Source organism: Camelina sativa, chromosome 17, assembly GCF_030686135.1.
Source record: "Camelina sativa cultivar CO46 ecotype springtype chromosome 17, ASM3068613v1".
In the NCBI taxonomy this organism is placed as follows: domain Eukaryota; kingdom Viridiplantae; phylum Streptophyta; class Magnoliopsida; order Brassicales; family Brassicaceae; genus Camelina; species Camelina sativa.
The window spans coordinates 5,971,849-5,999,309 of NC_141896.1; the positions used below are offsets into that span (position 1 = coordinate 5,971,849).

The following is a 27,461-nucleotide window of genomic DNA, read 5'->3' on the forward strand; positions in this document are numbered from 1 at the left end:
ATTGTTTCAACATAGAAAAAAGTGAAGTAAATATTCTTTTTGGAATTGGCGTTGTTTAATTATTTTCACAGGGAGAAGGAGAGCTTTGGTATTTGATTTTATTGTTTTGGTTAAAGTCTTGTTGTCTCTCTTCCTACCTTCGCTCACTTTTGGATTATATTTAGTTATGTAATTAAGAATAAATGAAGCAGACTCACGGCGAGACGACGCCATCTTGCGACGGTTAATACCGGTGGTCGGAGTTGAAAGAACAGAAACTGCGATTTGTCTTAGCGGGTAAAGATTGAGTCTTGGCGGGGAAATTGGAGTTGGGTACCGAGTTAAGGTGAGAGATTGCATTATATTTCTGGGGTTAGAGCAACTGCGAAACTCAATCCCATCTGGGTAAGCTTCAAAATCTTGGATAACTAATGGAAGATGACGAATCTCTCACATCTCAGACTGCAGCATAGCATCGACTTACGGTTATTTTTTGAAATTGAGATTCCGGTTAAGTTATGAACCGGGTTTAATTATCGGTTTGATATGATTAACAGAAAACTAAAAAAATCTATTAAAAATTAATAATTAATTAGATAACCAGGTTAAAATTGGAATTTTAGTTTTGTTGAAAAATCGTGTGTACAAGAATAACAAAACTTATTATTTTAGGTTTTAAATGACACGTTTTTATTATTTGGTATATTTTTATTCCAATCCAAAACCATTGGGTATTAAACGTCCAAATAAAAATAACGAGGTACGTAGTAGGTGAAAGGCTATGCAAAGTTCCTTTTCGACAACTTATCTCTTTGTTTTTTTTACGTTTTAAAAAAAAATTAGTTCTGGAGACGTTCTTTTTTTTCTTTTTCTAAAGACGTTTCTAGATGTCGTATAGAAATGATTACAAGATACCAATCTGAATTTACACTAGAGTAAGTAGTAACTACTACTAGACTACAATTACAACACGTAGGTAACTTTTCCAGTACACAGCTTTATTTCACATGTTTTTCCATCAATTTCAACTAATAATACACGTTTCAGAATCATCAAACAAATGCTTTTTAAGAAAGCTTTTGATGTATTAATTGATCATATAATTAAACCGTCATAATCTATATTCTTCATTCCCTTGTCAACAAATTCATCAAACTATAATCCTAATTTTAATATTACCAATATAATCTATCGAACTAAGTATTACTTTAACACTTAATGTTATATACAGTATATATCGATGTTTAAATCTGTGTTCGATCTAATTAAGAGAACCTACAAATATGGGAATCCGCAAGAATCAAAAGGGGTCCATCAAAGTCTCCACCACCAATCACCTGTGATCGCTCGCACACTTAACTATACGATCTTTGTAGGCATTAAACGGCGCGTGTCATCTTGATCCCATCGCGAGATATACCTTTCACGCTCATAGACCCCGCTTACCTCAGCACCTGTCCTGGTCGTCGACAATATTAAGAAAAGCTGAGAAACCAACAAAACACATCATGACATCATGTCACTGATTCATAAGCTGACTCACTCTGATATTCAGGCCCATTGGGCCTAATTCCACAAATTATATTATCCAGCAACAAGCTGATTGACATTTCTAACGTGCGTTTTAATTGTGATATCATTTTACAGGTCAGTTTGTTGTCTGACAATGGTAGCACCAAGAATGACTTCAAGCTCCCTACCGATGACACTCTAGATCTGCTCCAACAGGTTAAGTTCTACATGTCCATCACATTAACAAATAATGTTGTATAGGAAAATATGAAATCATCACTCTATCGATTTATGAAACTGGATGAGAAAAAAAGTAGAGAGTAATGACTCAGATACCTGATTTTTATGTGACCCTCTCACTCTCTTTGTTATGAGCTTCATCGTCTTAAGTGTTCATTAGTCTTCCTTTACTCAGACATTATATTGTCGTCAACCTTTTTCTTTTATCCGGCCCCTTCTGTTTGATTGGCTGCCCAAATGTCAACGTGTTCCACTCATGATTCTAACCTATTATGCGCAAAGTCTTAACTCGTGCGTTTGGGTAGAGACGTATAAGCAATACCATAATAGGATATATGGACTATAATTTTAATGAAAAATGCTAACAAACCTCATAAAAGTATCAGTTTAATAGTATCTAGAAGTGAAAGTAAATCTAAATAGTACTATTCATTTCTACTTATGAAAGCAATTACTAGTAGACAATAGTTAATAATCTATTAAAACTCAGAGTTCCCTTAATTTAATTAAAAAAACTTAAGAAGAGATTAACAAAGGACACATGTTTAATGAAAACTTAACGAAGCTGCAATAAGCTCTTGTATATTTTTTAAATAAATACTACTACTACTACTAAATTAAAAAATTGTTGTAAACTGTTTTAGATCGAATTTATTAATGCAATCACATATCTTTGTGGGTAATAAATGAAAGGTATTCAACTCCTACAGCCAACGTGTGTCCCACATAGATTATAGTAAGAATGTTAATAATAATATTATCTCTTTAGCTCTCTTGCAAAAGTCAAATGTCTCTTCAATGTTGCCAGTTTTCTTTATTTCCTCAGCTCACGTTTCCTCCTATTACAACCCAAAAGTCCACTAAAACAAAAAATACTATGATAAATTTATACGTATACAAATCCATTGCTTTCACTTAGAGAAAAAAAAAAAAAAAAAAACAAATTGTATTACAGAAATAACATGTATTTTATACTGCCTGTTTTTTTATTTGGTTATAACTAGAAAAAACAGCGCTCATGGTATGTATGATTAGGCAGGCTTAATATTCGACAGCCCATTAAGATACGAAATGGGCCTTAAAAAACGGAAAGTGAGTTGTCATTTTCTGATACGTACAACGTGGAGTAGCTTGTGGCCTTGTCCGGGGATGTCCGAGCCTCGTTCGCTCCAGGTTCACCGTACAACAACAAAACCGACGCTTTTTGTAAAGGTGAGAAAACCTAAATCGATCTATTTGGTACAGTTTTTTGTTTTGCTTTGACTAAGAAGAGATTCATAGTATGTTTTATGTTTGTTATATCAAAAGGATTAATAATAATAAGTTAGATTCAGTCACGTAACCTTATGTTGTCGTGGTGGAATTAGTAATACTCATCTTCATCTCTTAAAATGTAAAAACTATTAATTCTTTTTTCTTTCATTCATTTACCCTTGCATTCTCAGAAAGTTTTTAAAAATGCTTAAGATTTTAAAGTATTGTAAATTTTATTAGAAATATGCATGATCTTTTAATTGATATTTGTTTTTTTAATGATATATTTGTTTATATAGAAAAATAGAGATAAATATACATATATACTACTAACTAATAGGACAAAAATTCAACCTTTAAATTAAATGTACAAAACGACAAGAAAAATATCAATTGATGTGAAACATTATTACTTTTCCAATTTTTTCTACTGTCTCCTTAATTATTGGATTTTTATACATGTGGAGATGTGTTTCACTTCATTCATAATTAACTCAAATAAATAAATTTAACTAGTTCAAGAAGTCTGAACAATATTATTTACTCAAATAAACCAAATTAAGTACTTACTAGTATTGTTTTTTCACACAGGAAAAAATAAAAAAGAGAGAGAGAGGAAAAGGAGAAAGAGCTTTGTTTACATTACATTACATAACAAAACATAGCTGCAGCGTGGACTTTCTACTGCAAACCCAAAAAGTGTTAATTAATCTTTTTATGTTTTTCAGATCCATTTTAAGACTCCAGAAAGAAGCAGAACAAGGGACAACTACAAAACTCTAAAATCTCCATTAAAAAGAGATATAGTATTATTAAAAAGAAAACAAAACGGCAAAAAAAAAAAAAAAAAAGTGAAGCGAAACACGACACGGATTCACACATACAGATATATACAAAAAGGATTTTAGATTTGAGAAACCAAAAAGTTTCTTTTTTTCATCTTTGTTTTTGATAATTGAGTTGTTGGGGTTTTTTTTTTTTCTTTTTCCGTTTGTTAATTTTGGAGATCGATGTCGGAAAAGGAAGAAGAGGTTCCGTCGACATCAAAGTCTACCGGAGCTCCGTCGCGACCTACTTTATCTCTTCCTCCACGTCCTTTTAGTGAGATGTTCTTTAACGGTGGCGTTGGATTTAGTCCTGGTCCGATGACTCTTGTCTCTAATATGTTCTCTGATTCCGATGAGTTTAGGTCTTTCTCTCAGCTTCTTGCTGGAGCTATGGCTTCTCCTGCCACTGCTGCTGCTGCTGCGTCGGGTGGTGCTAGTGATTACCACCAGAGAATTGGTGGTGATGGGAATGATAATAATAATAATAGCTCGAGTGGTGGTGGTGGTGATGTTGACCCGAGATTCAAACAGAACAGACCCACCGGTTTGATGATTTCTCAATCTCAATCGCCGTCGATGTTCACCTTACCTCCTGGTTTAAGTCCGGCGATGCGGCTCGATTCACCTAGCTTTTTGGGTCTTTTCTCTCCCGTTCAGGTTTTTTTAGATTCATCATCTCTCTAACCATTTTTTTTTTGTTCTGTTTGGGTTTTTGGTTGAAAGTTTAAAAATCTATTTGTGGAAACTGTGTGTTTTCTTTGTTGAGCTGTTTTCTTGTTTTTTTTTTGTTTTGTTGGCTGCTGTGGTAAAAAAATAACACGTTTTTGTTAGCAAATCTAGGTATTATTCCAACAAATTATAGATTTTGTAACCATTTTGCTGGAATCATTCATTCTTTAGGTCAAAATTTGGACACTATGAGATTAGAATTGATTTAGGGATTATTAGAGGTTTGAGGATTTCTCCTAAAGGAAGGAACTTTGCAACTCAACTGTAAAATAGGTAGGAAGTTTCAGAGAAGAACAACAAAAGGAGGAGCTTGTTGATCAAGATTTGGGCTTGCTTAAGGTTTCTGTATAAATCCTCTGGAAGATTTCTTGGTGCTTATGACCTCGTATGTTTGATTATGGTGCTTATGACCTCGTATGTTTGATTATGGTGCTTAGTCCAAATGGTTCCTTTAGACAGGCCTTTGCTATATTCTCTTTTGATAGGGTTGTTTTTGACTTGGGTTATTGTGGCTCTCCTTTTTCTTGACTCTGAATCTGTCTTTACCTATTTTTTGTATGTGCTCGGTTTTGTTTATTTAGCGGTTCTTGTTCTAACCCGAAATGTAACAATGTGCAGGGATCATATGGAATGACACATCAGCAAGCTCTAGCTCAGGTTACTGCTCAAGCAGTTCAAGCCAATGCCAATATGCAGCCACAAACCGAGTACCCTCCTTCCTCTCAAGTTCAATCATTTTCATCTGGTCAAGCTCAGGTCCCGACCTCGGCTCCACATTCTTCAGTACCAGCTCAAAGAGAAACCTCAGATGTAACCATCATCGAGCACAGGTCACAACAGCCTCTTAATGTTGACAAACCAGCTGATGATGGCTATAACTGGCGAAAATATGGGCAAAAGCAAGTTAAAGGCAGTGAGTTCCCTCGAAGCTATTACAAGTGCACGAGTCAAGGATGTCCTGTCAAGAAGAAGGTTGAGAGATCTCTTGATGGACAAGTAACGGAAATCATCTACAAAGGTCAACACAATCACGAACCTCCTCAAAACACTAAGCGAGGAAACAAAGATAGCACCGCGAATCTAAATGGGAGTAGTTCGTTAAATAACAACCGTGGGAGTTCTGAACTGGCGGTATCACAGTTTCAAACCAATAGCTCCAACAAGACTAAGAGAGATCAACATGAAGCAGCAAGTCAAGCTACTACAACAGAGCACATGTCTGAGGCAAGTGACAGTGAAGAAGTCGGTAATGGAGAAACTGGTGTAAGAGAGAAAGATGAAAACGAGCCTGATACCAAGAGAAGGTAAAGTTATAAGCTCTGTTGATGATTGATTACAATCCATATTATCAGTTTTGTTGATGAGAGAGAGCTTTGAGTATGCAGAAGTATAGAAGTTCGGGTTTCTGAACCAGCTCCTGCTGCTTCACATAGAACCGTGACAGAGCCTAGAATTATTGTCCAAACGACGAGTGAAGTTGATCTTCTAGATGATGGATATAGGTGGCGCAAATATGGACAAAAAGTTGTCAAAGGGAATCCTTATCCGAGGTAATACACTTTGAATGGTGGAATCGTGATCAATAAAGCTTATGTCTAATAACATTCTTGTTTAAATGTGTTCTGTTTTTTGATCCTTAGGAGCTACTACAAGTGCACAACACCAGGATGTGGAGTGAGGAAACATGTAGAGAGAGCAGCAACAGATCCAAAAGCTGTAGTAACAACATATGAAGGAAAACATAACCATGACCTTCCAGCAGCTAAATCAAGCAGCCATGCAGCTGCTGCAGCAGCACAGTTAAGGCCAGATAATCGACATGGCGGTTTGGCTAACATAAATCAGCAGCAGCCCGTTGCGCGTCTAAGGCTGAAAGAAGAGCAAACAACTTGAGAGAAGAAAAGAAACTTCTAACCTTTTTCAGGATAAAGCTTTTCAAATTCCACTCATACATACACTTGTCTGAGAAATGTAGCAGTTTGCAGGAAAGAAAGAGCTTCAGAAGGGGTTTGTTCTTCTATGTTCTGGTGTAAAACTTAAAAGAAGCTTTTTAGGTTTTCAGATTTCTGTTTTACTAATATGTGAATTCTTTTGTACATGAGGAAGAAAATTACAGGGGGGATTATTTTGTGTTGTATCTTTTTGTGTTATTGTTTCAGTAAAGGATATAGGTCTTACATTTTGTGGATGAAATTATAATGTTGTAATATCAAACTGTTTTGTTTTCTTTTGTTTATTATTTGTAATTTTATTACATAATGGCTAATGAGACAAATTTGCTTGCTTATAGTTCATTTTGCTCATTGTCATTGCTTAATGAGATTTACAGAGCAATTGTTTGTTTCTAAAGGGCTTTTGAACAGTGAGACTGAGAGTAAGAAATAATGACGTTTGTACAAATGAATCTTTTTTCATGTGAATTAATAATTTGCGGAGCAGATATGGTTTCCAAAAAAGACATTGATATTTTCTTCTTCTTTTGTCTCTACAATACAAATATATGAAAAGGTTCTCTGTTTTTGCTTTTGTGTCTTTGCTCTCCCCATGGATTGATTGATTGGTTGATCCTTCTCTCTCTGTTATTTTGTAATGAATCAGACCCGAAAGCTCAATCATTGTTTGTTAGTTAAAAGCGTTGGAATCTGTCCGTGATTCACGAAATCAATCTTGTTCAGCCTGACACAACACAGTACTTGCTCTGGAAGTTCCTCTGGTGATTGAGCCTGTGTCAGAAAGAACAAAAAGCTTACTTGAGAAACACTCCAATAAAGAAAATACCTAACCAAACCAAAGTGGTTTAGGAGATTTTCAAGTACCTGAATAGTTAAACCCAAATCAAGAATCCCATTCTTGATCCTATCCCTGAATGATTCGAGTCCTTTCCTCGATATGTAACTGAATCTGTGTATATCCAAATCGATCTCAAAGTAGTTTGGTCCCTGTCCAAATGATCAACACACACTTAACATTAAACACAAAGCTCTAAAAATGAAATCTAAAGTAATATCTATTGAAAACCAAAGAAAGAGCTGTAGTCTAACCCGAAAGAAGTCGTGTTGCGGACGAGAAAGAACTGGTCTGTCGTTGTAAGCTGTGATAAGTTTTCTCTCAGTAGAGCTTAGCTGAAGATCCTCAGGATTTACCAAACCGGCCATGATCTTCAACCTCTCTCTGAATGGAACTGTTGATTCTCTTGTGAATCCTTTGACTTTCTCAACTTCATCATCCATAAATCTCTGCATAAACCCCAAATCTTTTTAAAATCTCTCTCTTTACAAAAACATAACAAGTACTAGGCTATATATAGATCCATCATTATCAATCATACCTTGATGGTTTCTTGAAAGTGAGATGAGATATCTTTGTGATAATTCTCATTCAATCTGAAGTATAAGACTAAGCTAAGTCCTTCACCATCATAGTCACCAAACATAGAGGTCGGATACATAGGAAGCTGGATATTCACAATCAAGAGATTAGGAATATCACAAAACTGTGATGATGCTGGTTTCAAGTTAGGGAGCTCAATGTGCTGAGCAATGTGGTTGATCTTCTTAGGACATGCGAATAGATCAACTCCAATTGGTATGTAAGGACTACAATTTGGTGCAGGACACTTTTGCTTGTCTCTGAAGATGATTTAAACAATAATACAATTAAGAGTGAATACAAAAACTGTTTGGTCTACTTTCTTGATCTGAAACTTTGAATCCTAACCTGAAGAAGTTCAATCCACGGAGCTTGAAATTCGACGGAGAAAGTTCTGACCAGCTTCCTTGACTGCTTAGTTTCTCTCCCAATGAACGTTGAATCACAGAACCGGCTTTTGGACGGTACAAGAGCTTCTCAGCTGAAGCTGTTACACATTTAGATATACAAAATCATTAGAAGAAAGTTAAAAAAGAGGGTTTCAAACTTAAGATACTTTGTTTGATCCTTTTATCTTCTTACAGAAATCAGATGCTGTTGATTTGCTATCGATAGATGTTCTTCGTACAGAAACCATAACAACTTTTGATGACTTCTTCCTGTGATCTTGATGATCTTCACAAGTGGAAGTCTTGTAAGTCTCATGGTGAGATTCATCAGCCACTTGGTTTCTCTTTATGCTAACTTCATTCTTGCTTGAGTATGACTCAGCTTTGTTTCCATCTATTTTCAGGTAACTTTCGTAGAACTCTTCATACTGAATCACTTGTCCCATTGCAGAAGCATTTGCATCTGACAAAAAAAAACAAGACTATGTTTTCAGACACACACTCACAAACTGACAAACCAATCTAGCTGCAAAATGTTTACCTTCGAAGACACTACTATTTGAACCATCATCAGAATCAGAATCGATGTAGCTAAATGAATCATACCAAGCTTCCTCATGTGATATTCCTGGAAATAGGAAGAAAAAAAAAAAGACTAATCAAGATTCAAGAAAAACACATTTTAGAGAAGAAAAAAGAAAACAGAATAAAGATTTAGAGAGAATGGTGCATACGGTTGCCATCGATTTGGCTGCAGTTCCATTGAAGCTGAGTGACATGGAAGTTAGCGTTAGACAACTCAGCTCTCTTACACATCATCTTGGCAGCATTGTCGAAATCAAGATGAACATATTCGCTCACCGCAAAATCCCTAACACTGGCATTGCTCATTCGTTTCATAGGAACATCTGGCATCGAAGCCGAGATTTTGGACCGACATTTGCCAGATCTGCCACGCTTATGCTTCTTCTGTTGAAGCTTGTTGCTTAGCTTTCTCTGGGAAGAAACGCAACCACCCATATTTTTTTCTTTGGAGACTACTACTACATTCACCAGCTAAGCTCAAACCAAATCAAGTCTTTATAAGGAGCCTGTTGGAAAACAATATCAAGACAAAAAAAAAAAAAAAAAAAAAAAAAAAAGATAAGAAGAAGACCATTACCAAATATATCAATGTTCTTGTCTGAAATAAAAATAAGATGCCAACAAAAGATTGTATATTTTACCTTTAAAAAAAAAAACTTTCAGAGATATCTCTTGTAAGAAGTTATGTTTACATAAGGGAATGCATCAAAAACATTCATAACAATGGGATGCTGATTCATGTATCTTCAAGACCTTCATAAAAAGAAAATTCGAATGAGGTTTATATTTTTCTTGAATTTGTTGCCTACTTCTACTTGGTTTGAAATTGTAGAATATTTTAAATATAAGCAAAACATCGATAACATCATCAAACGCAACAAATGCAGCCATTTGAATGAAACGTGAAAGATAAGAAAACAAAAAAAAAAAAAATCTTGAAAAACACAATCAAAGCATTGTTTAAATTGGAGATTAATCCAAAACGAGAATTACTACAGACCCATTAAAAAAAAAAAAAAACAAAGATTAATTTGCAAATCAAGAAAACTAACCAGAGGAAGGGGCAAAAAGAAAAGAGGAAGAAGAGAGGATTAAAAAAAAATCCTCTGTTTTCGTCTTTCTTCTTTCTCTGCCTCTCTATTGTCTAAAGTTGTTTCTCTGTCCTTTTCTTGTCAAATCAAAAATATAAACAAGAAGAAAAATAGAGAGAGAGAGAGAGGTATTAAGAGAAGATTAAGAATAACACAGTAACCCGTTTTCTTCGGATCCTTTACCAAAGTCATCTCTTCTTCCCCGTTTTAATCTCTCTGTTTCTTTTGTCTCTCTCTCTCTCTCTGTTTTTAATTGTTGTTGTCCACTTCAATGATTATTATTACTGGTAACAAAAAAAAAAGTAGTAATTTTGTTATTTTTTTTGATTGACCCATGAACTTCGCTTGCGCGGGTAAGATAAGAAGAAGAAGAAACAGCGTATTAATTACATTACAGAACATATGAGTTTATTATTTATTTATTTACAGCACGTGTCGCCATTTATGGAAAGATGATCTTAATTTCTTAACCTCTCTTTAATACCCTGTCTTCTTCCTCATCGATTTCATGTACTACACATATCCCATTTTTACAAACCTTTTTAACCCGATCTTTAAGGGAGAAAACACACAATGGCAAAGAAAATGTTAACGATCAGCTGAACGTAAAATTATAGTTCCATATAGATATTAATGATAGAAAAAAAAATGTCTAATTCGTTGGGACAATGAATTAACATTTTCTTTATAAAAAGAAAAATAAAATAAAAGAAGAGATTCGTATGTGAAGTTCTCGAGGATCACATGCTTAATGTATACGGCATCCTAATATGTGTAAAAATTATGTACTAAAACGTCATTTATAATTTAACCAATGTAGTATATGTTTCTATTGCTATCAGTATAAATTTATAATCGATCGACCTATAATATTACACAAAATTAGCTAGTTAATGCATGTTGCCAATTTGATAGACACACACACGACATCAGTTTTTTCTATCCACCATCATCTTTTTTTCTTTTTTAATCTCCATATAACTTATGAAGGGATTCAGATGATTGTGTGATGCATGGATTCTGTGATCATAGTAGTTAATATGGGATCCTTATAGTTTCCCCTAATTAACATATTCGGGCACACATAGGCAATCATGAAAGAAACAAGACATGGTACTTCGACGTGGTTCGTATACAAAAGTAGTGGCTAATGCCTAGTGTGCAATTACTATGTTGGTATAGTGGTGGAAATGTTTTTGCTATATGTCGTTGTACAATACAGTTTGTTATATACTATTTATTAATCTGTCATTCGATCTTAGTATATTAATTGATTATTTTACATCAACTAAAGCCGTCTACTAAAAAAAAAACACAATATTGAGCTAAAAAAGGTGAATAAAAAGCCATTTGTTAGTTCGAAGTCCTTTTCGTAGGAGAGTAAACTAGTCCACGGAGATATATTCTCATCATTGATTTTATTTTTTTCTCTATAGTTTACAGTATTTTATTTTCATTTTATAATCTTCTGGTTGAAGCTGTTGTATGAAAGAGACTTACCTGATTCTCTATGTTTGTGGAACAAGATTTATTTATTTCACTTTAAAAAAACTGTATAAATTCCAACGAAAACTATTTAAAGTAGGTGAGTTGCTCATTTTTAAATTATGTTTAAGACTGCCAAAACTTAGACTAGTTCCACTTAGATTATATGTTTTCTTTCTCATTTGCTAAATGGTTACATCTTTTTACATGTCACTTCCGGTTAAACTAGATGGTATAAATTATTTTGGTTAAAAATGACGTTATTGCAAAGGAAAAAGGATTCTTGTCTATTATTTATTTTCTTTTTGAAGGAATGGGATTCTTGTTTATTTCAACTGTGCTAATGACGGCTCATATTTTGTATATCGTACGTTTTTTTTTTTTTTTTTTTTTTTTTTTTTTTTTTTTTTTTTTACTTTCTATAGCAAAAGAAAGTAATCAAGATTTTTGGGCCATGATTTTTCTGGATTTTTATTCTATCATTTCCGCACAAAAATAAAATTATGTAACTACTATATTGGCAATATTTATAAAGTTAAGACTAACTATTTATAATACGCAATATATAAAAATTACTCAAAAAGAAATTCCGGAAAGAAATATACCTCTATTGCTAGAAAAAACTCTCGAACATTAATATTATAAAGTCTTCCTATCATTAAAAAAGCATAGGGATAATATATTATATTATAAAGAAAATTTGTTAGAATTGATGGCTATTTTTTTCTCACCCAAAAGATACAAAATTAGGTAGGTAAGAAAAAAACCTTTGGCTGCACTTTTTCCAAGCAAACCAGGTCTAGTTTTTATAATGGTAAACATGTACATATATGTATATCTGAAATACTAAAATAAGTTAATTGCATATATTCAAAATTTTAATTTTCTCTGAGGATGGTCTTTGCCAAAATAGTTCTTAATTTGAACAGGAAGATTAGATATTAATGGGTAAAGCTTTAAATTCCAATTAAGAGAGCTTGGGCAGTTGTAACTTGTAAGTGTAGTTGGTAGACTTACAAACACCAATCAAGACGTATTTACTTACGTGATGCCACCGTATTTTCTTGTTATAACTTTTCCTCATTTATCTAGTTGGAGTCCCGGTGTCTACTAAATTTGAAAAATTAAGTGAATTAACAATAAATTTGATGACAACTCCATTTAAACCAAAACTGATTATATTCATATTAATTTTAACTTTCAATAGATATTCAAAACTGATTAGTAGAAAAAAAAACTAAACTAAAATAAGTCTCGATTATTAAATTAATTTATGTATTATTTTGATATTTTTTTAATAGCATCGACAATACAAAGGATTAAAGTACTCTTCAGAAATGTTAATTTCGTTAAGGAAATAGATGTAAATGTAGCCTATCTAAAAAGAATCAAGATTCAAGAAACACAGAGGCCATAGATGCAAATGTAGCCCATCTAAAAAGAATCAAAGATTCAAGAGACACAATAAACTCCACCACAACAAAGAAATAACCAAAACATGAGCTAATAGAAGCAACCACAAAACCTACGACATTATAAAATCAGGATTAGAGTTTGTAGAAAATAAAAAACAGATTGCTAGATCAATAGGCACAATAAACAGACCCTAATATAGTATTTAATACAGTTTTCATTGTTACATTACAAGAAAACAAAATCCTCTCTTGATCTGAATTACTATTTACATGTAAATCATATGAATATCTAATCATTTTGAAAACATTTTTTTTTCTTCAAAAAATCATGTCATTTGTTATCTATTTAGTATTTACGCACAATCACTAATGAATAAAAGTATCTAACGTTTTTCGTCCACAACCTATGAATGTAGCTAGCTGTTTAGATATTTTTATTATTGCATATAATGATGATGATGAATCATAGATTGATAAACATATTATAAAGTAGTATAAATTATTAAATGATTGTTCATTTTTCTTTGACACTAATTAAACATGAAAGAGACATGTCCTTCGGATGCAAGAATACCTAAAACAGACAAAGCAAGAAGTCATAAATATCTTATGATTATAAAATGTTTATTGGTGTATACTAATTCCTTACATAGTTTTATGTTGGGCAAGTTAGTATTAATTAGGTTTACTTATTTTTCGATTATAAAACTCTAAAAAAGTATTGTCTCCCACTAATCCATAAGGACAAACTGGCAAAAGACAACCACCTCAACAACATGAAAGAAAACGAATTATTCAACTTTTCTACAGAATTTGTATATCATATAAAAACTATATAGTAGTATTACAGTTGTTTGTATCATATACTTTTTCTAAATAGAATTTAATACGATTTGATTTTTCCATTTCTTTGAAAATGACAAAAAGTGATATGATCAAGTCTTGCACTAAGGTTCCATTAATTGGGCCTGTATATTTAGTATGAGCCTATCACAGGCCCATTTGTATTATATTAGGGGTCTAAAGCACTAAATATCATGAATTACAGACCCTTCTACTTAGAAATATGGGTATTTTGCCAGACAGGGGTGTTTCCGTAAATTCAATCACTTACTTTATTGTTTTTTGCTTTCTCTCTTCGCATTTGCTCCCTCCCCGAGATTTTCCGATCGTGCTTTCCTCAAAAGCATTTCTGTTTCTCGTCGTCGGAGCCCGGCGATAGATCTTTGAATCGCTGGAGGAAACAGTAAGTAAATCTACAGATCTCGTTTCTTCGAACTTCTTCTTCGTATACTAATTTTTTTAATCGTTTCTTCGTTGTGGCATTGATGCTCTCGTAAATCTAAGTCAGAAGTTATCTCTCTCTTTGTTTATTCAGTTTTTGAACTAGATTGCGTCGAACGAGTTCTTCTTCTTCTTGTTGATTCGCATTGCTGTTATATTTCCCAAATTCTGAGATTTAGCGATATCTGTTTTTCGAGTTCTCTCTCTCGTGTTGACGGGATTTTTGCTCATCTGAAGAACCCAGAATAGTTTGTATGGTTTCGTGACACTGTCACTGGTCTGCTGAATCGTAGCTAAGCTTATCCCATCGGAACTAGTGACTCTTAACTCTATACAAACTTTGTTATTTAGGGATTTGTTGGAATTAGTTTTTTGTTTTTGTTTTTGGGGATCAAATTGTAAGAATTAGTTGCTTAGCTAATAGCTACTCATAAACTAATTGCGAATTAGGAAATCTGCAAAACAAGTTACTACTATGGACGAGGTTACTGTGAAAAGAGTTACTAAATTATCAGAATGGTTAAGATTTAGACTTCTTTGCTTGTGGTTTATATTATGCTTCAACGAAGTGGCTATATTCAGAGACAGCGTTGTACTGTTTGATAATCTCTGGAATGTATGATGTGAGAAATTACGAGATTTTCTGTCTTAAGAGCTCTCTAAAAGAATTTGTTATCTGTTTAAAATAACACTATTAATCTAGTCTGGTTTTTCTTTTGGCCAGAAATGATCGAGTTTGGCCTCTATCTGTGAAGAATATATGCTCTGGCTGTATCCACCTTACATTCTGCCAGGAAGATCGTAAGCATCGAAGTGCCTTGGGCTCTGGCTGAAGAGTTAGAACAGATTAAATGGGTCGCCTAAAGTTGCATTCTGGAATTAAGTCCATTGAGGAAGAGCCTGAGGATTTTGAGAGTAATGAGTCAAGCAATACAACCACTTTAGCATGCATGATTGATACGGAAATTGCTGCTGTTTTAGCGGTCATGAGAAGAAATGTAAGATGGGGAGGTCGATACATGTCTGGTGATGATCAGCTAGAACACTCGTTGATTCAGTCACTTAAAGCTCTTAGAAAACAGGTGTTTTCATGGAACCAGCCATGGCATACGATTAGTCCCATGTTGTATCTTCAGCCCTTTCTTGATGTGATACGTTCGGATGAAACTGGAGCACCGATAACCAGCATTGCTTTGTCATCAGTTTACAAGATCTTAAATCTGAATGTAATTGATCAAAACACTGCAAATATTGAAGACGCAATGCACTTGGTTGTTGATTCTGTGACAAGCTGCCGATTTGAGGTGACAGATCCTGCTTCAGAAGAGGTTGTGCTAATGAAGATACTGCAGGTTCTTCTGGCATGCATGAAAAATAAAGCATCAGTTATGCTAAGCAATCAGCATGTATGCACTGTCGTCAATACTTGTTTTCGTGTTGTCCACCAAGCAGGAATGAAAGGTGAGTTATTGCAACGTGTAGCTCGCCACACCATGCATGAATTAGTAAGGTGTATCTTCGCCCATCTCCCAGATGTTGACAGAACAGAAAGTACACTAGTCAACAGAGCTGGAAGCATCAAACAAGAGGTATGTAATTGGGGTCCTTGTTATTTCCTTTCCAGTTGATTAAAGTCTGTTTGGTGTACAAGTTTATTGTAGGATATCTTCTTTCTGATTTTATTTTCCTAGTGTAAGTCAAAGAGCACCATTAGAATAAGAAGACTAGCAATTCTGCATCTAGTAAATAATTAATTTGTTACGGAAGAACTTTCCCAACAGATGCGATTTTATGCGTTCTTCTCTTGTTTTCATATATATCACTTATAGTGGAATGAGTACTAATGGTGTATTGTATGGTTGCAGAAAGCTGGAGTAGACAACGATTATGCCATTGTGAGTAAACCAGTCGAGGATGGAAATGGTAATTCCGAGTATGACACTGAAAATTCTGTGGCAACTTTTGCATCTGGTGCCCAAAGTTTGATGGATGATGGACCAGTTGGGCCTGGAAGCAGAAAGGCGGCTTCTCCATATGATTTGCATATAATGACAGAGCCATACGGAGTTCCAAGTATGGTGGAAATATTTCACTTTTTATGCTCTTTGCTAAATGTGGTTGAACATGTTGGGATGGGCTCCCGATCAAACACCATAGCATTTGATGAAGATGTGCCTCTGTTTGCGTTGAATTTGATAAACTCAGCCATTGAACTTGGTGGATCGTCAATCCGCCATCACCCAAGATTGTTAAGCTTAATTCAAGACGAGTTATTTCGTAACTTGATGCAATTCGGCTTGTCAATGAGCCCCCTTATTCTTTCGATGGTTTGCAGCATTGTGCTCAATTTGTATCAACATCTACGTACCGAACTCAAATTGCAGCTTGAGGCGTTCTTTTCCTGTGTGATCCTAAGGCTTGCTCAAGGAAAATATGGGCCCTCGTACCAGCAGCAAGAGGTTGCTATGGAGGCTCTTGTGAACTTCTGCAGGCAGAAGAGTTTTATGGTGGAGATGTATGCCAATCTTGATTGTGATATAACTTGCAGCAACGTCTTTGAAGAGCTGTCTAATCTTCTATCGAAGAGCACATTTCCTGTGAACTGTCCTTTGTCCGCAATGCACATTCTTGCTCTGGATGGTCTAATTGCTGTTATTCAGGGAATGGCTGAGAGAATAAGTAATGGATTAACTGGTTTGGACTTAGGTCCTGTCCATCTTGATGAGTACACACCTTTCTGGATGGTTAAGTGTGACAATTATAGTGATCCAAATCAGTGGGTTTCATTTGTACGCAGAAGAAAATATATCAAGAGAAGGTTGATGATTGGAGCAGATCACTTTAACAGGGATCCAAAGAAGGGGTTAGAGTTTCTCCAAGGGACACATCTTTTGCCTGACAAACTTGATCCCCAAAGTGTAGCTTGCTTTTTCAGATATACTGCAGGGCTTGATAAGAACCTTGTTGGGGATTTTCTTGGAAACCATGATGAATTCTGTGTTCAGGTTCTCAATGAATTTGCTGGGACTTTCGATTTCCAGTACATGAATTTGGATACTGCACTCCGACTCTTCTTGGAAACTTTCAGGTTGCCTGGAGAATCTCAGAAAATACAGAGAGTGCTTGAGGCGTTCTCTGAAAGATACTATATGCAGTCTCCTGAGATTCTGGCGAACAAGGATGCTGCTCTTGTGTTATCATACTCTATTATCATGCTTAACACTGATCAACACAACGTTCAAGTAAAGAAAAAGATGACAGAGGAGGATTTTATTCGCAACAATAGGCATATCAATGGAGGAAATGATCTACCCAGAGAATTTTTGTCTGAACTCTATCACTCCATCTGCAACAATGAGATCAGGACTACTCCAGAACAAGGTGCAGGCTTTCCTGAAATGACTCCCAGCCGTTGGATTGATTTGATGCATAAATCTAAAAAAACTGCTCCGTATATTATGGCTGATTCTAGGGCTTATCTTGACCATGATATGTTTGCCATTATGTCTGGTCCAACCATTGCTGCCATATCAGTCGTTTTTGACCATGCGGAACATGAAGACGTTTACCAGACATGCATCGATGGATTCCTGGCTATTGCTAAAATATCTGCCTGTCACCATCTTGAAGATGTGCTTGATGATCTGGTTGTGTCTCTCTGCAAATTCACAACTCTCTTGAATCCATCATCTGTTGATGAACCCGTTCTTGCATTTGGTGATGACGCAAAAGCAAGAATGGCTACTATCACTATTTTTACCATTGCAAACAAATATGGAGATTATATACGTACGGGTTGGAGGAACATCTTGGACTGTATCTTACGGCTACATAAACTTGGACTTCTACCAGCTCGTGTAGCCAGTGATGCAGCTGATGAATCTGAGCTATCATCTGAGCAAGGACAAGGAAAGCCTCTCGCGAATTCCCTATCTTCAGCTCATCTACAGTCGATGGGAACTCCAAGGAGATCTTCCGGATTGATGGGAAGGTTTAGTCAGCTTCTCTCACTTGATACAGAAGAGCCAAGATCACAGCCTACTGAGCAACAGCTTGCAGCTCATCAACGAACACTTCAGACAATTCAGAAGTGTCACATTGACAGCATATTTACCGAAAGCAAGTTTCTACAAGCTGAATCTTTGTTGCAGCTTGCACGTGCTCTCATTTGGGCTGCAGGTAGGCCACAAAAAGGAACCAGTTCTCCTGAAGATGAGGATACTGCAGTTTTCTGTCTGGAATTGCTTATCGCAATCACTCTTAACAACAGAGACAGGATCGTTCTCCTTTGGCAAGGCGTCTATGAACATATAGCTACAATTGCTCAGTCAACGTTGATGCCCTGCAACTTAGTGGATAAAGCTATTTTCGGTCTACTTCGGATCTGCCAGAGACTACTTCCTTATAAAGAAAGCCTAGCTGATGAACTTTTGAGATCTCTTCAGCTTGTGCTGAAACTGGATGCACGTGTTGCGGATGCCTATTGTGAGCAAATTGCAGTTGAAGTCAGCCGTCTTGTGAAAGCCAATGCTAATCACATCAGGTCTCAGGCCGGATGGAGAACAATCACATCCTTACTCTCCATCACAGCCCGGCACCCAGAAGCTTCTGAAGCAGGATTTAATGCGGTATCGTTTGTTATGTCTGAAGGAACTCACCTGTATCCAGCCAATTATGTACTGTGTGTGGATGCTGCAAGACAGTTTGCTGAATCACGTGTGGGACAATCCGAACGGTCTATCCGTGCCCTCGATCTAATGGGAGATTCATTAGAATATTTGGCAAAATGGGCTCGCACAGCTAAGGAAAACATGGGAGAAGAAGATTTCGGGAAGATGTCACAAGATATTGGGGAAATGTGGTTTTGGCTTGTGCAAGGACTAAGAAAAGTGTGTTTAGTCCAGAGAGAGGATGTCAGAAACCACGCGTTACAGTTGTTACAAAAGTGTTTAGGGGGAGTAGATGGGATCAACCTAAGTCATAGCATGTGGTCTGAATGCTTCGACAAAGTAATCTTCACGGTATTAGATGACTTACTTGAGTTAGCTGCTGGGGCACAGAAAGACTATCGAAACATGGAAGGCACATTGCTTCTCGCGATCAAACTTCTGTCCAAAGTGTTTCTTCAGCAGCTCCAAGAGCTATCACAGTTATCCACCTTCTGCAAATTATGGCTCGGTGTTCTAACCCGAATGGAGAAATACATGAAAGTGAAAGTAAGGGGGAAGAAAAGCGACAAGCTCCAAGAATCAGTGCCAGAGCTTCTGAAGAACATATTGCTTGTGATGAAGACTAAAGGCGTGCTTTTACAAAGAAGTGCACTTGGTGGAGATAGCTTATGGGAACTAACATGGCTTCATGTTAACAACATTGCTCCGTCTATGCGACTCGAGGTATTCCCTGATCAAGAATCAACACAGCTTGATGATGATGAAACCGTATCTAACGGCTTATTATCTTCTCCTGAAACTGGCACAACTGGTTCATGACCTTATATAAAACGACTGAACTGAAAGTGAAAAAGCATTTTATGTAACCTCTCTACGTATTTTTGTAATATATATGTGTTTCTAATTCAGATATCAAATTAAAAGCCCCCCTCCATTAGAATGTTTGAACTCTGTTGACATATGAAACCATGGAATGAGATAGAAGGTTCTGGATCAACTGTGGGACCCGCCAAAGGGAAAAATATCAGCAGATTCAGCTGCTGCTTCCACGAGTTTTTTTCTACTCGTTGAGTCGTTTACGTTACGTTGGTGAATTTTCCCGAGAAAATTAAAAACCTAAGCAAAAGGGAATCGTTAATTTCTCCGATTGATTTCTAAGAAGAGTGAATAATAATAGAAAGAAGAGGAAGTTCAAATGGAGTCGCTGATATCTGTATCTCCTTCTTTAATACTTCCTCCGACGACCACTACTACGATCTCCGTTTCAACTTCACGATCAGTATCGATTCGTGTTCTTCGTCCCTCCTTTTCCGGCTTGTCCAGCTCCGGTAGAGGAATTTCGATTTCGAGAAGAAGACTGTTCGTTAGCTGTAAATCGACCGGCGGCGGAGGAGGAGGAGGATCAGATAAGATTGGTGGCGATGAAGAAGAAGAGAGCGAGGAAGTAGAGCGGGCGCTTCACTTGGACGGTACGATTCCTGGTACTTCCGATGAGTTTGTAAGGCAAGTTTCGTCTCGTGCTTACGAGATGCGTCGGAAATTAGAGCAGACGTTTGATTCCACCAGCTATGATGGTATAAATCTCTTAATCAATTAGGTTTACTCATCGTAGCTCCTGAACTGAGGTTGCTATTGCGATTTTGTGCTCTGCGCTTTCAATTACTGCGTTTAAATCTTTTAACTTGATTGATACTTCCATTGATGCATATTTCAATGTAACTTATACATAGTTTTTTCTTGAAGTTTGTCTAGAAAAATCTGGTAATTTTGCAGTAGTTTAAATTCCTTAGTGCGTTGTCTTCGTTAAGAGGAATCATATCGTTTTGTTGAACAATTCCAGAGTTTAGTCTTTGTGTCACATACAGTCAGTGAAGCTCTCTAGGAGAAGAGGGCTTTTAGCTGTAACTATGATATGGAAAATGGAAAATTGTTGATTTCTAGTTGCCATAACTTCTTGCACAACACGGTCTTATCATCTTATCTTTCACAGAAATGCTGATGCATAGGAAAATCAGAAACATAGACTTTTAGGATGGGAACATAAGTGGTCTAAAGTTTATGAATTGATGTTGTTCCACTAGTGCTCTGTGTATCTTGCTTTGGTGTTTTCGTTGACCTAACCCTCTCTCACTGTGTTTTGACAACCATCTCAGTGTTGGAGTCCAACCCATGGAGAGGAGACTCGAAGCCTGTATATGTACTGACACAGAGAGAAAACCAGATCTGCACCATGAAAACAAGAACAAACCACAGGTTCCAAACTCTATTCCACTCAAGCTTATTTTTAATAGGTTTAGAGTTTTTTTTTTTAATGTTGCTTGCATAACAGTAGCAATCCGTTTGTAACAGTGAAGTAGAAAAAGAGCTTGGACTGCTGTTTCCTAGTAGGATCAGCAAACAGACAAAACAGTCTAGACCCAAAACTAAATTCGATATGCTCGTAGAAGACATTCGAGATGGAGTATTGGTAAGTAACTTTCAATGAATCACTTCCAACACCCTATTGAAATCAAGAAAATGTGATATATATTTTTTTTTTATCTGAAAAGGTTTTTGAAGATGTGAATGAGGCTGTTAGATACTGTGACCTATTACAAGGTGGAGGAAAAGGGTGTGAAGGCGTCGCTGAGATTGAGGCCTCATCTGTAAGATTATGCGACAACGATATCATCTCATTCTATAAATTTGTTGCCTTGGAACATTTGAAATGATCTGCTTTGCTTTTTTTTTGTTTGAATAGGTTTTTGACCTTTGTCGAAAAACAAGGTCACTGGCAGTGCTGTTCCGCCGGGGAAGAACACCACCCACACCTCAGACGCTGGAGCGTAATCTTGGATCTCGTAAGCGTTCTCTTGAGGACCTAAGGGATGGTAAATAGCTTGTGAAACACTGTAGGTCACCTTACAATAATTTATTATACTTGTATATACTCTTAAACTGTAATTAACCGTGTGTGTATACTGTATATATACATTTTACTTGTGCTCCATACTGATATTGCTCCTCATAATTCTCTTGAAGCTGTGTGATCTTTACTTGAAGGCTTTTAAAGCTAATTCACTAGTTTACACTTACAGTTCGATTTTTTTTTTTGTCATGGTTGGTGTAATGATCAGTTGACAAAATGACCAATGTACAGTAAATTGAAATTTTTAACATGAGAAATAGTGACTTTTTCTGTTCAAAATAAAAGAAAAAATAGATGCCAAAGGGATAGACGTGTGTATTAATAGAAGTCATGTGATAGATGTGATTCCATGTTATCCGGATCGTTGACTACTACATTTCAGGTAGACCATAACGGTATATTATATGATCCATAGTATTTTTGTATTGATTTGTCAAAATTATAATTTATGAAATGATATGTATTAACTTATCACTTTGTTTTACTTATGTTTTCTTAACTTAAAAAGGGTAAAATCAAGGTGACCATTCTTCTTTTCAATTTTATAACATTGTATTATTGTAAGAATTTACATCACATTTTATTGTAATTTTCTTCAAAATTAACCAAATCCAAACTAAAATTACAGTATTCAATAAAATTCTGAAACTTTCTAAAGAACTAATCACATCATTGATCCCTTTGATTCCTTCCCAAAGTAGGCCTCCTTCTTAGTCGGTCACTAATAATAAAAAGGACCAAAAGAGAAAAGTCAGAGATAACGGTGAGTGACAGAGTTAAAAACTCACTAAAATAGACGGATGAAAAAGTCATCAACTTGACGGCTAAGTTAACGGCGATGATCTACGTTCACACAAGCAAGAACATAAGAAAACAAGAAATAGACTCATCTCTCTCTCCCTTTTCCTCTAATCTGATTTCACAGTAAAGAATTTGATTGATTCCTCAATCACTGCGTGTAATCGTATCGCTCAATCGAAACCCTTTTTAAAAAATCTCATCTTTTTTCTCTCTCAATTTAGCTGAATCGGGTTTGAGATGAGTTCTGATCCACCGGCGGCTGGAGACGGTGGCGAACAAGCCGCTGCTGCGGGAACGAGCGTGCCTTCACCGTCTTCATACGACAAACAAAAGGAGAAGGCACGTGTGAGTAGAACGTCGTTGATTCTGTGGCACGCGCACCAAAACGACGCAGCTGCAGTTCGGAAACTCTTGGAGGAAGATCCTTCTTTGGTTCACGCCAGAGACTATGACAAACGAACGCCTCTTCACGTTGCTTCGCTTCACGGTTGGCTTGATGTTGTTAAATGCTTGCTCGAGTTTGGTGCTGATGTCAACGCTCAGGATAGGTGGAAGAACACGGTATAGAAAAGACTCTTCCTTTTTGTGTTCCTCCGTTCAAATCTCTTAACTTTGTTATGATAACGAATCTGAAATTGTTTCTTTTTTTTGGTTTGGTTGAAGCCTTTGGCTGATGCAGAAGGAGCTAGGAAGCAGAAGATGATAGAACTGCTGAAATCTCATGGCGGTTTGTCTTATGTGAGTTTTTTGAATTTCCTTCTGATCTTTGTAATGTGTATAGCTTTAGATTAGACATTGTCCGTTTTGTTTCATTCTTTAGGGTAGGTAGTGTGATTGCTGAAAAAGCTCAAAAAGTTTAGGAACTTTTCATCTTCTCTCTGAAGTAGCTGCTTACTACAGTGTTGTTCGTTATACTTGTTTTCAGAGATTCAAAGAGACACTTTAGTGTTTTCATTACTTGTCCCTTTTTGTATCTGGCTGATTAAATTCTTGATGCAGGGTCAAAATGGAAGTCACTTTGAACCAAAGCCTGTGCCACCACCGATTCCAAAGAAGTGTGACTGGGAAATTGAACCTGCTGAGCTGGATTTCTCAAATGCCGCTATGATTGGAAAGGTTTGTATTTTAAGCATTCTCTGCGTTTTAGTTCAATACGATGGATTTTGTGTAGTGAGCTTCTTTTGGCTGATTGGAGGTTGGTCGCATGTTCTGTTAGGGTTCCTTTGGTGAGATTGTGAAAGCCTATTGGAGAGGAACACCAGTAGCTGTGAAACGTATTCTTCCATCTCTTTCAGATGATAGACTGGTTATGTAAGTTCTTATTTCTCTCTCTCTCTCTCTCTCTCTCTCTCTCTCTCTCTCTCTCTCTCTCTCTCTCTCTCTCTCTCTCTCTCTTATATTTCAATTGCTCTTTCCTAAGTTTCTTGTGTTTCATAAGTTCCATACTTCCATGTTTGCTGTGATGCAGTCAGGACTTCAGGCATGAGGTTGATTTGCTAGTTAAGCTTCGTCATCCTAATATAGTGCAATTCTTAGGAGCTGTAACCGAAAGAAAGCCTCTTATGTTAATCACTGAATACTTGCGCGGGGTAGGTTCTCGCTATCAACTGTCTTTTATCTCTGCAATTTCTTTTCTTGCCTAACTAAAAATGATTCATATAATTTTCACAGGGAGATCTTCATCAATACCTCAAGGAAAAGGGCGGTCTTACTCCAGCAACCGCTGTCAACTTTGCGTTGGATATCGCGAGGTACTTGAAGTTTTAACATTCGAGATATCATTTGAAAGTTTGGTCATCATAGTTGGCCTAAGTGTTATTGTTGTTACAGAGGAATGACATATCTTCACAATGAACCAAATGTTATCATTCACCGAGATCTTAAACCAAGGTAATCAAAATTGCTTCATAGCTCCTCAGTTTCTTACTTCATATTTGCTGTTTGTAAACTGCTTCTCGCATTTTATGTTTCAGGAACGTTCTTCTGGTTAATTCAAGTGCAGACCACTTGAAAGTTGGAGACTTTGGGCTAAGCAAACTCATAAAGGTTCAAAACTCTCACGATGTCTACAAAATGACTGGTGAAACCGGAAGCTGTAAGTGTTGTTTTATAGTAAAAGCAGATGTCATCTCCCTTTTTGTGTTTTTTCATTTCTCTAACTTCACCTCCTTTGTTTCTCTTCTTTGTGCAACAAAACAGACCGGTATATGGCTCCTGAAGTGTTCAAGCATAGAAGATATGACAAGAAAGTTGATGTCTTCTCCTTTGCAATGATACTTTACGAGGTACTAAAATCTTAACAATATATAAAAAACTCTCTCTCTCTCTCTCTAATAAACAGAACCAAAGTTCAGAGAATTTTAACCTTAATTTCATCATCACATTGTATCCAGATGCTTGAAGGAGAGCCACCGTTTGCGAACCACGAGCCATATGAAGCAGCCAAACATGTATCAGATGGACACAGACCTACATTCCGTTCCAAAGGATGCACACCAGATTTAAGAGAGTAAGCAAAACACAAGGCCATATGAACCAGGTTTGCTTTAGTCTACATGTTAAATAACCAGTCTTCGTTCTAATGATAGGTTAATTGTGAAATGCTGGGATGCGGACATGAACCAAAGACCGTCGTTTCTGGACATCCTCAAGAGACTTGAAAAGATCAAGGAAACTCTACCATCAGATCACCATTGGGGCTTATTCACTTCATAATACACCAAAATCATTATTTATAAACAAGAACAACCAGAAACAAGAAAGTGATATTCTGTTTGCTTATTATTATTCTCTTCTGTTTCTTGTCTTTTGTAAAGATTGTTTCTTTTTCATATTTTTCATTTGTTTTACAGTAAACGACTTACTACAGAGAGTGTGACATGAAAGCTTTTTATGGATTGGATTGGATTTGCAGGTTAATGAGAATGTTACGATCATATCAGACAGTATTAAATTGTCTATATCCGAAACATCCAGTAAGAAAATGAATTGGTACGACAAAAATGAAATCAGTTGTGTTATATAACGCTATAGTCTCAGGGTTTTGAATACAATTTAGATGAGCTTCTTTTTCTGGAAGAATGTCTTCAAGTGCCAAAACTGAAGACCTGCGACCGATAAACAAACTGCAAGCGATACAAAACTCAACCATGCCATCTTCGAATTCGTCGATATGTTCAGATTCTGCATTTCTTCTTCCCTGCATGATACCATATGAGGAATGGGTTTTTTTTTTGAGTCTTGAGTCATTCTCTTCCTCAGATTAAGCGACTTGAAAGGAAAACATGGTATTGTTGTAATTAAATTACCTGTCGCGGAGATAGAACATCTCGTCGTGGATGGAATTCACGGTGTCAAATAACTTTTTAACCTCCATCTCCATCGTCTGGCCAAATAACATTAAGATACGACCATGGCAACGTTAACAAAACATTCCTTTAAAACTATGCAATCTCTTTAAGAGGCTATATATCACATTTCAAGCTAGTCTTGCTCTGTTGTATGTTAAAAGCCTAGTCCTATTCAAACCAGACCAATGTACCAACATAATCTAGAAAAACCTAGACTACAGAGCAATTCTCAATTCATATCCAGTTTCAAGCATAATGTCTTGGTCTAACTTAGCAACCAAATTCTTACACATCCGAGCACAATGCTCAAATTCTTCATATAAACAAAAGCATCAAAATCTATTAACTCTATTGAGATTTTAGTTTGACCAAAGTTAAGACTTCAAAGAGTAACAAGAAGAAGACGCGAAAATCTTACTTCAACTTGGCTCTTCTTAGCCACAGTAGACCAATCCTTGGTATGGATACCGGTCCTCCAATCAAAGTCAATGGTCAGCGTGGTCTCCGGTTTGTGATCAACGGCGGTGAAGCAAGATATATAATCCCCTGTATCGATCGCTGTAAACGAGAACTGTCCCGACTCTACACCGTCCGCTTCGTGATAAGCCAATCCTTTCGGCGTTGTGACCTAAAAAACACCATTGCATTATACATACTGATGAGAATCAAATCGAAAGGAAAATGCGAATAAAATTATTAAGATGAGGAGATTATTCAAAGATGTATTACCCTAACGGTGACTTTATGGGAAGGAGGAAGAGGATGATGATCATCTTCGTTATGGTTTACGACGCTGTATTTTCCGACGGTCATTGCGTTTGCGTGAATCTCCTCTGAGATGCATTTCGTGTGACCAGAAGTCAGCTCGTATCGCATAGAGATCGTCACCGGAGATAGAATTGAAAGGATTAACAATACAATCGTGCTCCGATGAAGATCCATGGCGGCTCCGATATCGAGCGAGAGAGAGAGAGAGAAATCGATCTGACCGGTTTCAAAGCTAATCTTCTGTGGGTTAATGGGAAGGGAAGGAGACAAAGAAAGTCAAACATAGGTACGTTGCCACGTGTAATTGTTTCATTCGTTGAAACACGTGGTGTATTTTAAAAAATTTAAAACTGACAACTCTCATTTGGGTTACCTTCTAATTTGCACAAAAAAGACCTCTCAACTGGGCTATAAAATGAAGGCCCACAGAGTATTGGACTTGTCTTCTCAAGTGTACAACCCCAAAATTAGCAGAATATATAAATAACTCTTCCAGATTTTTTACTCAAATCATTTCAGAAATGTTAATTTTAAACTTGATCAAGAAAATAACTGTACTCAAGTTTTTTTTTTTTTTTTTTTTTTTGGTAAAGGAGAAATAGTAACTTTTCTTGGAAGGGATGTTAATAATGCAAAGCAAATACAATACTGAGTTGAGGTTATGAGTGATAATTTCATTTCATTTTTTTTTTTTTTTTTTTTTATAAGTTATAACAATAAGTCTTACAATATTAATTAGAGATTAAACAGTTTTTCTTAACTGAAACGTGATTAGTGCAATAAATAGATTGACACAATAAATAAA

The 27,461-nt window shown here is 36.2% G+C and overlaps 6 protein-coding genes across 9 annotated transcripts; 4 read left to right on the top strand and 2 right to left on the bottom strand.

The window, feature by feature from the left end:
- The first annotated feature begins 3,470 nt into the window (after window positions 1–3,470).
- On the top strand, window positions 3,471–6,830 carry LOC104755689 (putative WRKY transcription factor 4). Its single transcript, XM_010478125.3, has 4 exons — window positions 3,471–4,469; window positions 5,160–5,845; window positions 5,927–6,091; window positions 6,182–6,830. Exons 1-4 carry the CDS (start codon window positions 3,996–3,998, stop codon window positions 6,432–6,434), a joined length of 1,578 nt encoding a protein of 525 aa, XP_010476427.2. The 5' UTR covers window positions 3,471–3,995; the 3' UTR covers window positions 6,435–6,830.
- Window positions 6,831–6,931: 101 nt separating this feature from the next.
- LOC104755690 (uncharacterized) lies at window positions 6,932–10,304 on the bottom strand. 4 transcript variants are annotated; one of them, XM_010478126.2, is made up of 10 exons: window positions 9,937–10,304; window positions 9,526–9,637; window positions 9,034–9,390; window positions 8,841–8,927; window positions 8,493–8,762; window positions 8,259–8,397; window positions 7,870–8,170; window positions 7,583–7,777; window positions 7,358–7,480; window positions 6,932–7,264 (listed from the first exon to the last, which is right to left on the bottom strand). In XM_010478126.2, the coding sequence occupies exons 3-10, from the start codon at window positions 9,317–9,319 to the stop codon at window positions 7,154–7,156; spliced, it is 1,512 nt and encodes a 503-aa protein (XP_010476428.1). In that variant the 5' UTR covers window positions 9,320–9,390; window positions 9,526–9,637; window positions 9,937–10,304; the 3' UTR covers window positions 6,932–7,153. The 4 variants fall into 4 exon arrangements, with proteins under 4 accessions (XP_010476428.1, XP_087352429.1, XP_087352430.1 ...); XM_087496303.1 differs by having other exon boundaries at window positions 9,462–9,637; window positions 9,937–10,074; XM_087496304.1 differs by lacking the exon at window positions 9,526–9,637 and adding an exon at window positions 9,462–9,525 and having other exon boundaries at window positions 9,937–10,048.
- Window positions 10,305–13,919: 3,615 nt separating this feature from the next.
- Window positions 13,920–19,752, top strand: LOC104755691 (ARF guanine-nucleotide exchange factor GNOM). The gene is made up of 3 exons (XM_010478128.3): window positions 13,920–14,121; window positions 14,884–15,748; window positions 16,025–19,752. Exons 2-3 carry the CDS (start codon window positions 15,011–15,013, stop codon window positions 19,646–19,648), a joined length of 4,362 nt encoding a protein of 1,453 aa, XP_010476430.1. The 5' UTR covers window positions 13,920–14,121; window positions 14,884–15,010; the 3' UTR covers window positions 19,649–19,752.
- On the top strand, window positions 19,500–21,903 carry LOC104755693 (uncharacterized). The gene is made up of 5 exons (XM_010478129.3): window positions 19,500–20,403; window positions 20,983–21,082; window positions 21,179–21,296; window positions 21,379–21,474; window positions 21,570–21,903. Exons 1-5 carry the CDS (start codon window positions 20,025–20,027, stop codon window positions 21,705–21,707), a joined length of 831 nt encoding a protein of 276 aa, XP_010476431.1. The 5' UTR covers window positions 19,500–20,024; the 3' UTR covers window positions 21,708–21,903.
- A 547-nt stretch (window positions 21,904–22,450) lies between these two features.
- On the top strand, window positions 22,451–25,457 carry LOC104755694 (serine/threonine-protein kinase VIK). The gene is made up of 11 exons (XM_010478131.3): window positions 22,451–23,099; window positions 23,202–23,276; window positions 23,538–23,654; window positions 23,755–23,849; window positions 24,007–24,127; window positions 24,210–24,289; window positions 24,369–24,428; window positions 24,512–24,633; window positions 24,738–24,823; window positions 24,932–25,047; window positions 25,127–25,457. The coding sequence occupies exons 1-11, from the start codon at window positions 22,776–22,778 to the stop codon at window positions 25,251–25,253; spliced, it is 1,323 nt and encodes a 440-aa protein (XP_010476433.1). The 5' UTR covers window positions 22,451–22,775; the 3' UTR covers window positions 25,254–25,457.
- LOC104755695 (transmembrane emp24 domain-containing protein p24delta7) lies at window positions 25,454–27,018 on the bottom strand. Its single transcript, XM_010478132.3, has 4 exons — window positions 26,618–27,018; window positions 26,307–26,516; window positions 25,847–25,923; window positions 25,454–25,737 (listed from the first exon to the last, which is right to left on the bottom strand). The coding sequence occupies exons 1-4, from the start codon at window positions 26,828–26,830 to the stop codon at window positions 25,593–25,595; spliced, it is 645 nt and encodes a 214-aa protein (XP_010476434.1). The 5' UTR covers window positions 26,831–27,018; the 3' UTR covers window positions 25,454–25,592.
- Between the last annotated feature and the right edge of the window lie 443 nt (window positions 27,019–27,461).

What these genes read in the sequence shown, in the direction of transcription:
- LOC104755694 (XM_010478131.3), top strand. Translation starts at nt 22,776, where the DNA reads ATGAGTTCTGATCCACCGGCGGCTGGAGACGGTGGCGAACAAGCCGCT. An exon ending in CTCATGGCGGTTTGTCTTAT is followed by an intron (nt 23,277 to 23,537) that starts GTGAGTTTTTTG and finishes TTCTTGATGCAG; the next exon opens with GGTCAAAATGGAAGTCACTT. An exon ending in TTTGCGTTGGATATCGCGAG is followed by an intron (nt 24,290 to 24,368) that starts GTACTTGAAGTT and finishes TTGTTGTTACAG; the next exon opens with AGGAATGACATATCTTCACA.
- LOC104755690 (XM_010478126.2), bottom strand. Translation starts at nt 9,319, where the DNA reads ATGGGTGGTTGCGTTTCTTCCCAGAGAAAGCTAAGCAACAAGCTTCAA. An exon ending in ATCAACAGCATCTGATTTCT is followed by an intron (nt 8,398 to 8,492) that starts GTAAGAAGATAA and finishes AATGTGTAACAG; the next exon opens with CTTCAGCTGAGAAGCTCTTG. An exon ending in CGTGGATTGAACTTCTTCAG is followed by an intron (nt 8,171 to 8,258) that starts GTTAGGATTCAA and finishes AATCATCTTCAG; the next exon opens with AGACAAGCAAAAGTGTCCTG.
- LOC104755689 (XM_010478125.3), top strand. Translation starts at nt 3,996, where the DNA reads ATGTCGGAAAAGGAAGAAGAGGTTCCGTCGACATCAAAGTCTACCGGA. An exon ending in GTCTTTTCTCTCCCGTTCAG is followed by an intron (nt 4,470 to 5,159) that starts GTTTTTTTAGAT and finishes AACAATGTGCAG; the next exon opens with GGATCATATGGAATGACACA. An exon ending in GAGCCTGATACCAAGAGAAG is followed by an intron (nt 5,846 to 5,926) that starts GTAAAGTTATAA and finishes TTGAGTATGCAG; the next exon opens with AAGTATAGAAGTTCGGGTTT.
- LOC104755695 (XM_010478132.3), bottom strand. Translation starts at nt 26,830, where the DNA reads ATGGATCTTCATCGGAGCACGATTGTATTGTTAATCCTTTCAATTCTA. An exon ending in CCCATAAAGTCACCGTTAGG is followed by an intron (nt 26,517 to 26,617) that starts GTAATACATCTT and finishes GGTGTTTTTTAG; the next exon opens with GTCACAACGCCGAAAGGATT. An exon ending in CTAAGAAGAGCCAAGTTGAA is followed by an intron (nt 25,924 to 26,306) that starts GTAAGATTTTCG and finishes TTATTTGGCCAG; the next exon opens with ACGATGGAGATGGAGGTTAA.
- LOC104755693 (XM_010478129.3), top strand. Translation starts at nt 20,025, where the DNA reads ATGGAGTCGCTGATATCTGTATCTCCTTCTTTAATACTTCCTCCGACG. An exon ending in ACATTCGAGATGGAGTATTG is followed by an intron (nt 21,297 to 21,378) that starts GTAAGTAACTTT and finishes TTATCTGAAAAG; the next exon opens with GTTTTTGAAGATGTGAATGA. An exon ending in CTGAGATTGAGGCCTCATCT is followed by an intron (nt 21,475 to 21,569) that starts GTAAGATTATGC and finishes TTGTTTGAATAG; the next exon opens with GTTTTTGACCTTTGTCGAAA.
- LOC104755691 (XM_010478128.3), top strand. Translation starts at nt 15,011, where the DNA reads ATGGGTCGCCTAAAGTTGCATTCTGGAATTAAGTCCATTGAGGAAGAG. An exon ending in CTGGAAGCATCAAACAAGAG is followed by an intron (nt 15,749 to 16,024) that starts GTATGTAATTGG and finishes GTATGGTTGCAG; the next exon opens with AAAGCTGGAGTAGACAACGA.